Raw genomic sequence first — 15,131 nt, forward strand, 5'->3', positions numbered from 1 at the left:
GACATTGTTGTTTGATATTAAATAGAAAAAGTTCATAACATTGAATATTTTTACAGCCACTCCTAAATATATTTCTGATTTGCTATCAAAGATATTGCATTTAGGGCTGTTCCAGAATTAAATGCATTGGGGCATAGAAGGCACTTTTTTAAGACCCCGACTACCCATGAAATAAAAATTTCGTTTTACTTTTAGTTCTTACACATTGAGAAGAAAATACAACACCCATATTTAATTAATTTGAGTGCCTTCCACCCGATAAATTTTGGAACAGTCTTTACTAAAGCATAAATTATGTAGAATTTTGAAAAAATCTTTGAAATATTTATTTTAGAGATGCTCGAGGGAATGATGCCTACAGACTAGCATTACAGACCAGAGAACAACATATACGTAGAGACAAGGCTACCAGTAATATATGTACAGCACAGGTATTCTTTATCCTCACATTGTACAAAGCTTAAAAAAAAACTGAGGAAAAAAAACTTCAGATTCTTGGAAAGATGGTTTGCTTTTGACCTTAGGCTTTGTAAGATTTTAATGTGTTTCCTTCTATGGATTTCCTCACCAATAATTTTTTCTTACTATCATTAAAAAATGACTGAAAGATGTGATGACGAAATTATTATTAAGATCTAATTTCTTCTTTGTCAATAGCATTTATTCATCACAAACATAATATTATACACTGTTTTGGGCAAAATTATGTTGAATTTGAATTCATTGAAATTTAGGTCAAATTGCTCACTGCATTCATGCTCTTGATAAAAGTAATGTTTGGACTGCATTATTTAAAGTCACATGTACATGTATTATTTTTACAAATGAATGAATTTTACATGCAAACTTGTAGTATAATATGTACAGCTTAACAAATATTAACATTTTATTAATATAAATAATCTTGTATTTCTCATATTCAGCTTCAACTACTAATATTGAGCACAAATCATTTCATAGATGTTTTTTCATTTTGTTTGCTTTTAGAAATTGTGTATTTTACGTTCTATATAAAATATATAAATGAAGCACAAAAACCAGATAGATTAATCCATAAATTATTTTAAGGTTCCTATGAATTTACAATTGATATTTATCATGATGGTGTTTGATGTAAATGATCTAGAATTATTTATCATTCTATTCATTAGATTGTCACTTTTAGGTAAACTAACTGGTTATGAAACATTTTTCTCCAAAGACATTCCTATTTAGATACTCGGCTTCAATGTTCTCCAGTTATGTCTCTTTACAAATGGAAAAAAATTGCTGACTTTACCCTTTCTGCACTCTAACTTTACTTTGACACAACCAATGATCATTAGATAAGTTTAACTAAAAATTTCTGTATACTGCCATATCGTCTCAGTGAAGGTATCTTTGCATTACATACATACTAAAAATAGACATGTAAACAAGTACAAATTTAAGTAAATCAATAATAAGAATCCAGCCTTTTACTGAAGCATTTGTGTATTTCAGGTTTTTTATATGTACATGTAAGTAGTCGTATCCCTAAATGTTTACCATTCTTGTCAAAATTGAAAGTATGTAACTGAGGAAATCCTGGCAACCTGTAAAACCATGCAATGTTAATTGAATTTGATGAATTTTATATTGTAATTTTGTTGAATTAATGCACAAAAGTATTTGTTTATGTATGACTTAAATTAAGTTTTAATTTAAACTTCCACACCCTTTTTTAGCCACTTTGAAGAGACTTGCTCTGTTTGCACAAAAGCCTACTGAACACATTCTCCCTTTGTATAAGCTGTATTTTCTGAGAGAAAAAAAACACAGCAACTGGCTTTAGCATTGTATAGTATGCTTTGCAGAATACCTGAAATATGCGCTTGATTATTAGGTGACTGTTTATAAACTATAGTAAGGATATTCTTATCATCAGAAATGGGTTTGTGTAAGGTTCTAATCATAAAGCTAAGATTATTGTACTTCATGGAATATCATCTTTTCATTTCATCCCAAATAGGCTAATTTTAAAGCTAAAGATATGTTTTACTAGGCCAATTTTGAAGTTAAAGATATGTTTTACTAGGCTAATTTTGAAGCTAAAGATATGTTTCATTAGGCTAATTTTGAAGCTAAAGATATGTTTATTTTCCATCAATGTAAAATGTAACACTGCAAGGCTTGTCAAAAATTAAAAAGGAAAGAATTAACAGAATTTAAAGAATGTTTACAGTTTTTGTCTCGCCTTGACGGAGTCAAAAAGCGAGACATAGGTATGCTGTTTCCGGCGACGGTGACGGTGACAGCGTCAACAATGTATTAGTTTGTGATTAGGTCTAGTTCATGGTGAACCACTAGTGGTAGGTCAATGATATTTGGTATGCAGTTGTATTAGCATTGGCACATCTCATTACCCTGGAGATTATTTGGCCCCGCCCCCTCAGTCAAGGTCTATTGACTTTGAAACTTTTCATAGTTTACATGTATTAGTTTGTGATTAGGTCAATTTATGGGGATACCACTAGTGGTAGGTCAATAATATTTGGTATGCAGTTGTATAAGCATTGGCATATCTCATTTCCATGGAGATTATTTGGTTCTGCCCCCTTAGTCATGGTCTATAGACTTTGAAAATTTTGCTAAGTTACCATGTATTAGTTTGTGATTAGGTCAGTTCAAGGGGAACCATTAGTGGTAGGCCAATGTTAATTGGTGTTCAGTTGTATAAGCATTAGCACATCTCATTTCCATGGAGAATATTTGGCCCCGCCCCCTCAGTCATGGTCTATTTACTTTGAAACTTTTGCTTAGTTTACATGTATTAGTTTGTGATTAGATCCGTTTAAGATGAACTGCTAATGTTAAGTCAATGATATTTGGTATGCAAATTTATTGGCATTGGCAAGTATCGTTTCCATGGAGATTATATAGCCCCACCCCTGATCATGGTTCATTGACTTTTAAACTTTTACATAGTTTACAAGTTAATGTTTGTGTTTAGGTTTGTTTAAAGGGAACGACTTATAAAAAGTCAATGGTATTTGGTATGCAGTTGTATTAGCATTGGCACATCTCATTCCATGGAGATTGTTTAGCCATGTACCTTCAGTCATGGTTCATCGACTTTGAATATTTGCATAACTTACATGTTTAAGTATTGCTATTTTGATTTCAACATTTGCATTATCAAAATTACAAAAAGGCGAGACATATCTCTGTGATAACAGTTTATTTTTTTAATTTTAATTTTTTTTGTTTTCGAAATTTTGAATTTAAATTCAAGTAAGCCCCCACATTTAAAAAAAATAGTTGTACAAGTGTACAGACAAAAATTCCTCAATTTTTAGGACTGATGGTTGTCAAAATTCTTTACACTCCCTAACATGATCTTAGCAAGTGTTTACCTATTTGCAATTGACATGAATTATAATTTGGAAGATCTAAAAATAAGTTAAACAAGTGTAATAGAATGAATTGATAAAGATAACCAAAAGAGGTTGTTAAGAAAACCCCAAAGTTTTACAAGAAAAATTTTTAAAAATCCCACCTAGTATATTTTTGGGAAATAAATATAAAAATAAGAAGATGTGGTATGATTGCCAATGAGACAACTCTCCACAAGAGACCAAATGACATAGAATTTAACAACTATAGGTCAACATACGGCCTTCAATAATGAGCAAAACCCATACATAGCTATAGAAGGCCCCGAAATGACAAATGTAAAGCAATTCAAACGAGAAAATAAAAGTTAACAGTTAGGAATAGTATTTTAGTCAGTCCAGTTTTAAAATCAAGAAATCTGTTAATCTTATCATGAAAATAGCCATCAATATGATTTGACCATTTTTATGGCCCCACCACAAAGTGGTAGGGCCATATAGTTTTACCCTTATCTGTCATTCTGTCATTCAGTCATTCCGTCATTCCGTCATTCCGCAACGAACAGTTATACAGACTTTTTTTCTAAATGCCTTCACATATTGAGCTGATTTTTAGTATGTGAGTCTACTATGATGAGTTACAGATCAAGTTTAGGTTTGGTTCCACTCCACTGAATTTTGTTGAAATTAGGGACTTTGAAAATTTCTTGAAAATAACAGTTATACAGACTTTCATTTTCAAATTTCCACTCCAAAAAATAGCTTCAAGCTTTTTTTTGCGAGCAGGGCCATTTGTGTTGTTCCGACACATCTGGTTTTTAAATGAATTACTGGACTTATATCTGAAAAACAATCTTGAAATCAAAAAAATTATTGTTATCTTAAGTTCTTTTGGGATGGAGTGAATCTTATTCCTAATGATCAGAATTTTTAAAATAGAAAAATTGTTGTTTATGTTTTATTAACATTTATTTATATTTCAGGCACTGCTAGCTAATATGTCTGCTATGTTTGCTGTTTATCATGGTCCTGATGGCCTACGTCACATTGGTAACAGAGTTCATAATGCTACAGTTATCCTGGCTGAAGGTGATTTTTATATTCAAACTCAACAATTGCAAGTGGCCTTTTGAGGCTCAGAAACAAACAAATAATTCTGATGCAGACTAAGCTATACAAGCACTTACAATGTTTATGTTTTATGGCAGCCATCGTGGTCCCGAATATTGGCTGATGGATAATTTTTATACGACCGCAAAAAAATTTTGTGGTCGTATATTGGTATGACGTTGGCGTCGTCGTCGTCGTCGTCGTCGTCGTCGTCGTCGTCCGGCGTCGTCATCCGAATACACAATGGTTTTCGCACTCTAACTTTAGTTTAAGTGAATGGATCTCTATGAAATTTTACCATAAGGTTCAATACCACAATAGGAAGGTGGGGATTGATTTTGGGGGTTATGGTACCAACAGTTAAATAATTAGGGGCCAAAAAGGGGCCGAAAATAAGCATTTTTGTAACTTCCAGACATAACTTGTGTGTTATTGTATGGATCTCTTTGACATTGTACTACAAGATTCCATATCACAAAGGGTCGATGATGGGATTGATTTTGGGGTTAATTTCCTCGAAATTTTAGGAATAAGGGGCCAAAAGGGGGCAAAAAACAAGCATTTTTCTAGTTTCATGACAATAACTTGTGTGTAAGTGTATGGATCTTTCTGAAATTTTACTACAAGGTTCCATTTCGCAAAGGGAAAGCTGGAATTGAGTTTTGTGGTAATTGCCCAAAACGTTTAGTAATAAGGGGCCTAAAAAGGGGTGAAAAATAAGCATTTTTTAGTTTCTAGACAATAACTTGTGTTCAAGTGTATGGATCTCTCTAAAATTGTATTACAAGGTACCATACCACAAAGGCAAGGCTGTTATTGAGCTTGGTTTGGGGGGGCAGGGGGGGTGATGAATCATAGGGGGGGGGGGGGGGTCAAAAAAGGGGTAATTATTTTTTTTTTTTTTAAGGAATAAGGGGAAAAAAGGTTAAAAAACTAGGGTTTCCATTTTAATAGACAAATAATTGAGTAAAGAACATTATTTAAAAGCAGTGTAAGGTTGGTAATTCAAACTCATTTAAATATCTCACCTGCACTATGTTTGAATTATGTAAATTGGAAATTTGCCAATTATTTTAGTATAATAAACTTCATTGGAAATTTGCCAATATAAAATTTTGCTGATGAAGGTTTTTTGTTTACCTTTAGTCTGACTATGATGTCATTTTCTATTTTAATAGCCTTATGATGTAGTTAAATTTTTTTTAATACTTTTATGATGTATTTTAATGCGCTTTTATGGTTGCAAATTTATTGTTTTAATATAATAAACTCCATTGGAAATTTACAAATAGTTTGTTTATTTTTAGCTATGACGTCATTTTCTATTTAATTTTAAGGTTACAAATTAATTTCAGTTTTAAATATTATTGTAAAATGTTTGCCCAAAACATTTATTAATAAGTGGCCAAAAAAGGGGGCAAAAATAAGCATTTTTTTAGTTTCCAGACATTAACTTGTGTTCAAGTGTATGGATTTCTCTGAAACTGTACTTAAAGGTACCATACCACAAAGGGAAGTGGGTCAAAAAATTTTGGGGGGGGGGGGGATTTTTTTTCCTTTTTTTTTTCTTTAAAATTTTCCATTTTAAGTTGGTTAATTCTGATCACAAAGAGAAAGTTGGAATTGAGTTTGGGGGATAATTGCTCAAATGTTTAGGAATAAGGGGCTAAAAAAGGGGTTTAAAATAAGCATTTTTTTTTAGTTTCCAACAATTAATTGTGTTTAAGTAATTGGATCTCTGTGAAATTGTACTGCAAGGTACCATACCACAAACTGAAGGCTGGGATTGAGTTTGGGGGGGGGCGTGATGTGTGAAAATTTTCCACTTAAAGTTGGTTAATTATTTCTGATTTAGATATAAAAGCAAATAATAATGATGTGGTTTGATTTTATCAAAAACTTAAATTGAAGTTATGTATATTGTAAATTTAGGTTACATTGGAATTTAAGAATTGGCTTTGGGGTAGGGTTATGGCTCAAACCTTTAAATAATAAGGGAAAAAAAGGTGAAAAAACAAGGGTTTCCAGGTTAATAGACAAATAAGTACAAAACATTATTTAAAAGCAGTGTAAGGTTGGTAATTCAAACTCATTTAAATATCTCACTTACACTGCTTTTAAATTATGTAAATTGGAAATTTGCCAATAACTTTATTGTTAATAAATGCATTGGAAATTTGCCAACAATTTTAGTATAATAAACTTCATTGGAAATTTGCCAATATAAAATTTTGCTGATGAAGGTTTTTTGTTTACCTTTAGCCTTGACTATGAAGTCATTTTCTATTTTTATAGCCTTATGATGTAGTTGAATTATTTAATACTTTTATGATGTGTTTAAATGGGGTTTTATGGTTGCAAATTTATTGTTTTAGTTTAATAAACTCCATTTAAAATTTGGTAATAAAAAAAAATTTTGTTTATTTTTAGCTATGATTATGATGTCATTTTCTATTTTACTTTTATGGTTGCAAAGAAATTTTTATTTTTAGATATTACTGTTAAATGATGCTGATTAAGGTTTTTGCTATGTTTAGCCATGACTATGATGTCATTTTCTATTTTAATATCTGTCATGATGTATTTAAATGGGCTTTTATGGTTACAAAGGAATTTTATTTTTAGATATTACTGTAAAATGTTGCTGATTAAGGATTTTGTTTATTTTTAGCCATGACTATGATGTCATTTTCTATTTTAATACCTTTATTATGTAATTTCCATTTTTAGATATTACTGTTAAATGATGCTGATTGAGGGTTTGAATGCTGGGATTGATTTTGGGGGTAATTTCCTCCAAATTTTAGGAATTAGGGGGCAAAAAACAAGCATTTTTATACGACCGCAAAAAAATTTTGTGGTCGTATATTGGTATGACGTTGGCGTCGTCGTCGTCGTCGTCGTCGTCGTCGTCGTCCGGCGTCGTCGTCGTCCGGCGTCGTCGTCCGAATACATATTGGTTTTCGCACTCTAACTTTAGTTTAAGTGAATGGATCTTTTTGAAATTTGACCATAAGGTTAAATACCACAAAAGGAAGGTTGGGATTGATTTTGGGGGTTATGGTACCAACAGTTAAGGTATTAGGGGCCAAAAAGGGGCCAAAAATGAGCATTTTCTAGTTTCCAGACAATAACTGTGGAACGGTGTATGGATCTCTCTGAAATTATACTACAAGTTTCCATACCACAAAGGGATGGTTAGGATTTGCTTTGGGGGGTTATGGCTCAAACCGTTTAGGAATTAGGGGCAAAAAAGGGGGAAAAACAAGGTTGTCCTGGTTAATGGACAAATACTTTAGTACAAAACATAATTTAAAGCAGTGTAAGGGAGATAAATCAAATACATCATTGAAATTATCTCCCTTACACTGCTTTTAAATTATGTATAAAGTAATGGTTAATGAACAATAAAGATAATCTAAAACAGTGTAAGGGAGGTAATCCAAATACAACGTTTTGGTTACTTCCCTTACACTGCTTTTAAATTATGTTTAAAGAAATGCATATTTATAAAGGAAGACCAGTAAAAATATCTGCAAATGTTTTCATCTTTTTGTTTTTACAAAAAATCCATATGAAAGATTTGACACTATATTTTTATTAATTCTATTATAAAATAGATTAAGTTAGCACTATGGTAAATTTAAATGGGTAATTATGGTTGCCAACTCCATTGGAAATTTGAATTGAGATTATGACCATATCTTGAGGTAAAGAATTTTTTTGGGGGAAAAAGGGGGGGGGGGATAAAAAGAAATTGTGGGGGGCCAATTTTTTCTCATTTCAGATTTCAGAAATTAAAAAGAATTATTCTTCAAATATTATTTTTTTTTCAAATTTCAAATATTGAAAAATTTCAAGAAGTAATCTTTAATTGCACAGTATGGCGCATTAGATTTGTAAAATCTTTGATCACATTTATTTATTTGTTATGTCGAATCTAACAGTGTATTTAGATTTTTAATTTGGGGTCCAGTTTTCAAATTGGTCTACATTAATGTCCAAAGGGTCCAAAATTAAACTTTGTTTGATTTTAGCAAAAATTGAATATATGAGGTTCTTTGATATGCTGAATCTAAACATTTATTTAGATTTTTGATTTTTGGCCCAGTTTTCAAGTTGGTCCAAATTGGGGTCCAAAATTAAACTTTGTTTGATTTCAACAAAAATTGAATATATGGGGTTCTTTGATATGCTGAATCTAACCATGTATTTAGATTTTTTATTTGTGGACCCCGTTATCTAATTGGTTCATATTGAGGTCAAAAGGGTCCAAAATTAAACTTTGTTTGATTTCATCTAAAATTGAATTATTGGGGTTCTTTGATATTCCAAATCTAACCGTGTATTTAGGTTTTTAATTTTGGGTCCTGTTTTTTAAATTGGTCTACATTGAGGTCCAAAGGGTCCAAAATTAAACTTAGTTTGATTTTAACAAAAATTGAATTCTTGGGGTTCTTTGATTTGCTGAATCTAAACATGTGTTTAGATTTTTGATTATGGGCCCAGTTTTCAAGTTGGTCCAAGATAGGGTCCAGTATTTAAACTTTGTTTGATTTCAACAAAAATTGAATATATATGGGGTTCTTTGATATGCTGAATCTAAACATGTATTTAGATTTTTGATTATGGGCCCAGTTTTCAAGTTGGTCCAAATTGGGGTCCAAAATTAAACTTTGTTTGATTTCAACAAAAATTGAATATATGAGGTTCTTTGATATGCTGAATCTAACCATGTATTTAGATTTTTTATTTGTAGGCCCCGCTATCAAATTGGTTTATATTGAGGTCAAAAGGGTCCAAAATTAAACTTTGTTTGATTTCATCAAAAATTGAATTATTGGGGTTCTTTGATATGCCAAATCTAACCGTGTTTTTAGATTTTTAATTTGGGTCCCGTTTTTTAAATTGGTCTTCATTGAGGTCCAAAGGGTCCAAAATTAAACTTAGTTTGATTTTAACAAAAATTGAATTCTTGGGGTTCTTTGATATGCTGAATCTAAACATGTGTTTAGATTTTTGATTATGGGCCCAGTTTTCAAGTTGGTCCAAGTTGGGGTCCAAAATTAAACTTTTTTGATTTCAACAAAAATTGAATATATGGGGTTCTTTGATATGCTGAATCTAACCATGAATTTAGAATTTTTATTTGTGGGCCCCGCTATCAAATTGGTTCATATTGAGGTCAAAAGGGTCCAAAATTAAACTTTGTTTGATTTCATCAAAAATTGAATTATTGGGGTTCTTTGATATTCCAAATCTAACCGTGTATTTAGATTTTTAATTTTAAGTCCCGTTTTTTAAATTGGTCTACATTAAGGTCCAAAGGGTCCAAAATTAAACTTAGTTTGATTTTAGCAAAAATTGAATTCTTGGGGTTCTTTGATATGCTGAATCTAAACATGTGTTTAGATTTTTGATTATGGGCCCAGTTTTCAAGTTTGTCCAAGTTGGGGTCCAAAATTAAACTTTGTTTGATTTTAACAAAAATTGAATATATGGGGTTCTTTGATATGCTGAATCTAACCATGTATTTTGATTTTAAACATTGGACCATAATAGGTAAATTAAAAAAATTCAAGTTCTTAGACCACATTCTTTCTGTGTCAGAAACCTATGCTGTGTCAAATATTTAATAACAATCCAAATTCAGAGCTGTATCAAGCTTGAATGTTGTGTCCATACTTGCCCCAACTGTTCAGGGTTCGACCTCTGCGGTCGTATCAAGCTGCGCCCCAGCGAAGCATTTTATTCTAGTTTCATGACAATAACTTGTGTGTAAGTGTATGGATATTTATGAAATTGTACTACAAGGTTCCATATCACAAAGGGAAAGCTGGAATTGAGTTTGGGGGTACTTGCCCAAAACGTTTAGGAATAAGGGGCCAAAAATAAGCATTTTTCTAGTTTCCAGACAATAACTTGTGTTCAAGTGTATTGATCTCTCTGAAATTGTACTGCAAGGTACCATACCACAAAGGGAAGGCTGGGATGGTTTTTGGGGGTAATTGTCTCAAAATGTTAGGAATTAGGGGCCATAAAGGGGCAAAAAAACAAGCATTTTTCTAGTTTCATGACAATAACTTGTGTGTAAGTGTATGGATCTTTATGACATTGTACTGCAAGGTTCCATATCACAAAGGGAAAGCTGGGTTTGAGTTTGGGGGTAATTGCCCTAAACTTTTAGGAATTTAGGGCCAAAAAGGTGCAAAAAACCCAAGCATTTTTCTAGTTTCCAGACAATAATTTGTGTTCAAGTGTATGGATTTCTCTGAAATTGTACTGCAAGGTACCATACCACAAAGGGAAGGCTGGGATTGAGTTTGGGGGTGATGAATCATAAGGGGGTTTCAAAAAATTTGGGGGGGGGATTTTTTTTTCCTTTTTATTCTTTAAAATTTTCCATTTTAAATTGGTTATTTCTGATTTATATATAAAAGCAAATAATAATGATATGGTTTGAATAGGTAAATTAAAAAATTTTAAGTTCTTAGACTACTTTCATTCTGTGTGAGAAACCTATGCTGTGTCAAATATTTAATTACAATCCAAATTCAGTGCTGTATCAAGCTTGAATGTTGTGTCCATACTTGCCCCAACTGTTCAGGGTTCGACCTCTGCGGTCGTATCAAGCTGCGCCCCAGCGGAGCATTTTATTAACAACAGGAATCAATTTGGAATAGCATATTATACTCATATATCAAGTTTAAATTTTTGCACTTAAAGATGTTTCTAAAAAAAAAAATTAGAGTTTTTTCCACATTTTTTTTCTCTGCAATTTTCACAAAAATATAATATGCACATACAAATACTGTTCACAATGTGTTACAGCTGTACTCATAATTTTGAAGATTTTGCATTTACCAAAATTATTTCACAAGTTTTTTTCCAAAATTAATCTTCCCATTTTCATATATTAAATAATATGCATATCTACATATAATGCACAACAACTGTACAAAATATAAGGGTCCAGCCTGCATGATGTGAATGTGCAAGCGGAACCCTTAATGTCATATCAGTTTTATAGTTATATGATCTAAACATGTCTTCTCTTTCTTTTCTTTTTAGGAAGAGGGTAGTGATGTCTTAGTAATTATATTTCAATGTCAGCAAGTATTTCACAAATAATTATAACATATTTATATCTTTGTTTTCAGGTTTAAAAAAGGCAGGACACAGAATGGATATGAAACATTTTTATGATACTTTGTTTTTTTGGCCCAAGAATGGACAGGCAGAAATTGTAAACAAAGCAATGAAAAAGAAAATTAACTTCAGATACTATTCTGATGGTCATGTATGTATTAATAACTACAAAAGTATGGGTAGGAGGCCAATGAAATTTTGCACAGTAAATGGGCATATTATTTTTTGGTGAAAAGTGGCCCATCAATTTTGGAAAAACTTAGCTTTTTGTTTAAAAGTCACAAATTTTGAGAAATGTTTATTTGGGTTTCAATGAAAACGGATTTGTTAGTATAACCAGGAACATATATATTGACGGGACTTGACACTACCTGATTGTAGTCGATTTTATCGTCGTGCCATAGTTAATAAAGATACGATACAGAAACGGACATGTGTTAAAAACGGACTCGCTATTATCCTAATAATTTCTGATATTATCAATAAAATGTCATTCAAACTAGTTTTATAGTGATGCTAGTGTATCAAACTTGTATTCTGTCACTTCAAATTTGTTAAAATCGCAAGCATTTCATCACAGAATTGTGCAGAATGCAAACCAGGTAATAAACAAATGGCGGCCATTGCCGCGATGATTTACAAATTCCCAAACTATTATAAAACACTTCACATCAAATAAATCAAACTTATTTTGGTAATTTTATATGACAAAATATATCTACTAAATGATAAAACTTGTATTTATTTACAATTAGAGTTATGTGGTTTATTTGTTGAGCAGTTATGATAGTTTTTCAGTCAGACGCTACCAAAATCCGTAAATCTTGGGAAGTCTCTGGGAGTCCGAGATTTTATCAATTTTATACTGAAAAGCGTATCAGATTCATTTCCCGTTAGATATACTGTTCCCAGGTATAACATTCTACTTCAGATTGATTCTTGGCGCCAAAAATTGATTTCTGTGAAACAATTTAGTTCACAAATGTAGAGAAACATCTCTCTCTGCTAGGATTGCAATAATATTTGATGTTTAAGTATTATATGCTATTCAAAATTAATTCCCAGTGATAAGTTTGCAGTAAAAACGTATTATTTATTAAAAAAAAATCTATAGGTTTGAGAAACTTGATCTTTTACCTATATTTCAACAAAACCATATCCTGAATTTTTTCCTGGTGTCAAAAAAAGTTATGAAACTTTAAACCCTATTAAATGTTTTGCTATGTTTGTATCAGAATTTATTTTTTGTTTATGTACCTCACACTAAGATTTGCAAGCATTCCCAAGTTTTGAGAGATAAACACTTTAGTAAATACTAGTTTAAAATGATCTTTTGTCCTTGTAATTATGTTAACTCTTCATTTCAGATTGGTATTGCATTGGATGAAACAGTAGAAAGAGAAGATATGAGAGATTTATTGCAAGTTATAGGATCACCAGCAACATTGGTAGGTTGGATTGATTTTTACAAAACTTAGATTTGTTTTTTTACATTCATCTCCAATTGTGAAAGCAGGTCTAGTAATCACTCGCCTCTATCCATCTTTCCATCGGACAATCAATTTTGTTTGGTGTTTAGTTAGATGTTTTCATTATCGTCTTGAATCCTTGATTTTTGTATTGGTATAGTCATCTGACAAAATCATGCAATTATAAGGTCCACATTTTGCTCTGCTTTCAAAATATTTCTTTTTGAACCCGTCCTGGTTTTCTTACTACAACCGGAAACTACATGTGGCAAATACTATTGGAATCGATATCGGATTTAACCAGGAACTTGTTAATTGTTGGTAATATTTATTATGTGGAAAACAAAAGGGCCTGGAATGGTGTAATTTTTAATCAACACCATTGTCTTATATTAGTTATATATAAAGTTGAATTCTTTGATTCATTGTTTTTATACGACCGCAAAAATTGAAAATTTTTTGGTCGTATATTGGTATGACGTTGGCGGCGTCGTCGTCGTCGTCGTCGTCGTCCGGCGTCGTCTGGCGTCGTCCGAAGACACATTGGTTTTCGCACTCTAACTTTAGTTTAAGTGAATGGATCTCCATGAAATTTTACCATAAGGTTCAATACCACGAAAGGAAGGTTGGGATTGATTTTGGGGGTTATGGTACCAACAGTTAAGGAATTAGGGGCCAAAAAGGGGCCAACAATAAGCATTTTTGTAACTTCCAGACAATAACTTGTGTGTAAGTGTATGGATCTCTCTGACATTGTACCACAAGGTTCCATATCACAAAGGGAAGGCTGTAATTGATTTTGGGGGTAATTGCCTCAAAATGTTAGGAATTAGGGGCCAAAAAAGGGGCAAAAAACAAGCATTTTTCTAGTTTCATGACAATAACTTGTGTGTAAGTGTTTGGATATTTCTGAAATTGTACTACAAGGTTCCATATCACAAAGGGAAAGCTGGAATTGAGTTTGGGGGTAATTGCCCGAAACGTTTAGGAATTGGGGGCCAAAAAGGGGCCAAAAATAAGCATTTTTCTAGTTTCCAGACAATAACTTGTGTTCAAGTGTATGGATCTCTCTGAAATTGTACTGCAAGGTACCATACCACAAAGGGAAGGCTGAGATTGAGTTTGGGGGTGATGAATCATAAGGGGGTTCAAAAAATTTTGGGGGGGGGATTTTTTTTTTTCTTTTTTTCCTTTTTTTTTTCTTTTAAAATTTTCCATTTTAAGTTGGTTATTTCTGATTTATATTTAAAAGCAAATAATAATGATATGGTAGGAGATACACACCAAACAGGATGTGTAAATTATTATATAATAAGTATTGTGCAATAGCAAGAAATTTTCAATTGCACAGTATTGCACAATAGCAAGAAATCTTCAATTGCACAGTATTGCGCAATAGCAAGAAATCTTCAATTGCACAGTATTGCGCAATAGCAAGAAATATCCAATAGCACAATATTGCGCAATAGCAAGAAATTGTCAATTGTACAGTATTGTGCAATAGCAAGAAATAATCAATTGCACAGTATTGTGCAAAAGAAGATACTTCGTATAAATTGCTTATTTCTTGATCAATTTCAATGGGGTTTTATTCTTGAATTCTTGGGGTTCTTTAATATGCTGAATCTAACCGTGTATTAAGTTTTTGGATTTTGGGCCCCGTTTTTAAATTGGTCCACATTGAGGTCCAAAGGGTCCAAAATTTTACTTTGTTTGATTTCATCAAAAATTGAATTATTGGGGTTCTTTGATATGCCGAATCTAACCGTGTATTTAGATTCTTAATTTTTGGTTCTGTTTTCAAATTGGTCTACATAAAGGTCCAAAGGGTCCAAAATTAAACTTAGTTTGATTTCAACAAAAATTGAATATATGGGGTTCTTTGATATGCTGAATCTAACCATGTATTTAGATTTTTGATTATGGGCCCAGTTTTCGAAATGGTCCAAATCGGGGTCCAAAATTAAACTTTGTTTGATTTCAACAAAAATTGAATATATGGGGTTCTTTGATATGCTGAATCTAACCATGTATTTAGATTTTTGATTAT

General features: G+C 32.0%; 1 protein-coding gene across 1 annotated transcript in view; it reads left to right on the forward strand.

The window, feature by feature from the left end:
• LOC127705496 (glycine dehydrogenase (decarboxylating), mitochondrial-like) overlaps positions 1-15,131 on the forward strand; it is a 59,544-nt gene that overhangs the window by 16,330 nt on the left and 28,083 nt on the right. Inside the window, exons 8-11 of the mRNA XM_052209827.1 lie at positions 335-431; positions 4,337-4,442; positions 11,624-11,763; positions 12,980-13,060. Of these exons, the coding sequence (XP_052065787.1) occupies positions 335-431; positions 4,337-4,442; positions 11,624-11,763; positions 12,980-13,060 (424 nt within the window). The remainder of the gene's footprint in view (positions 1-334; positions 432-4,336; positions 4,443-11,623; positions 11,764-12,979; positions 13,061-15,131) is intronic.

This window comes from Mytilus californianus, unplaced genomic scaffold (genome assembly GCF_021869535.1).
Source record: "Mytilus californianus isolate M0D057914Y unplaced genomic scaffold, xbMytCali1.0.p SCAF_1, whole genome shotgun sequence".
NCBI classification, from domain to species: domain Eukaryota; kingdom Metazoa; phylum Mollusca; class Bivalvia; order Mytilida; family Mytilidae; genus Mytilus; species Mytilus californianus.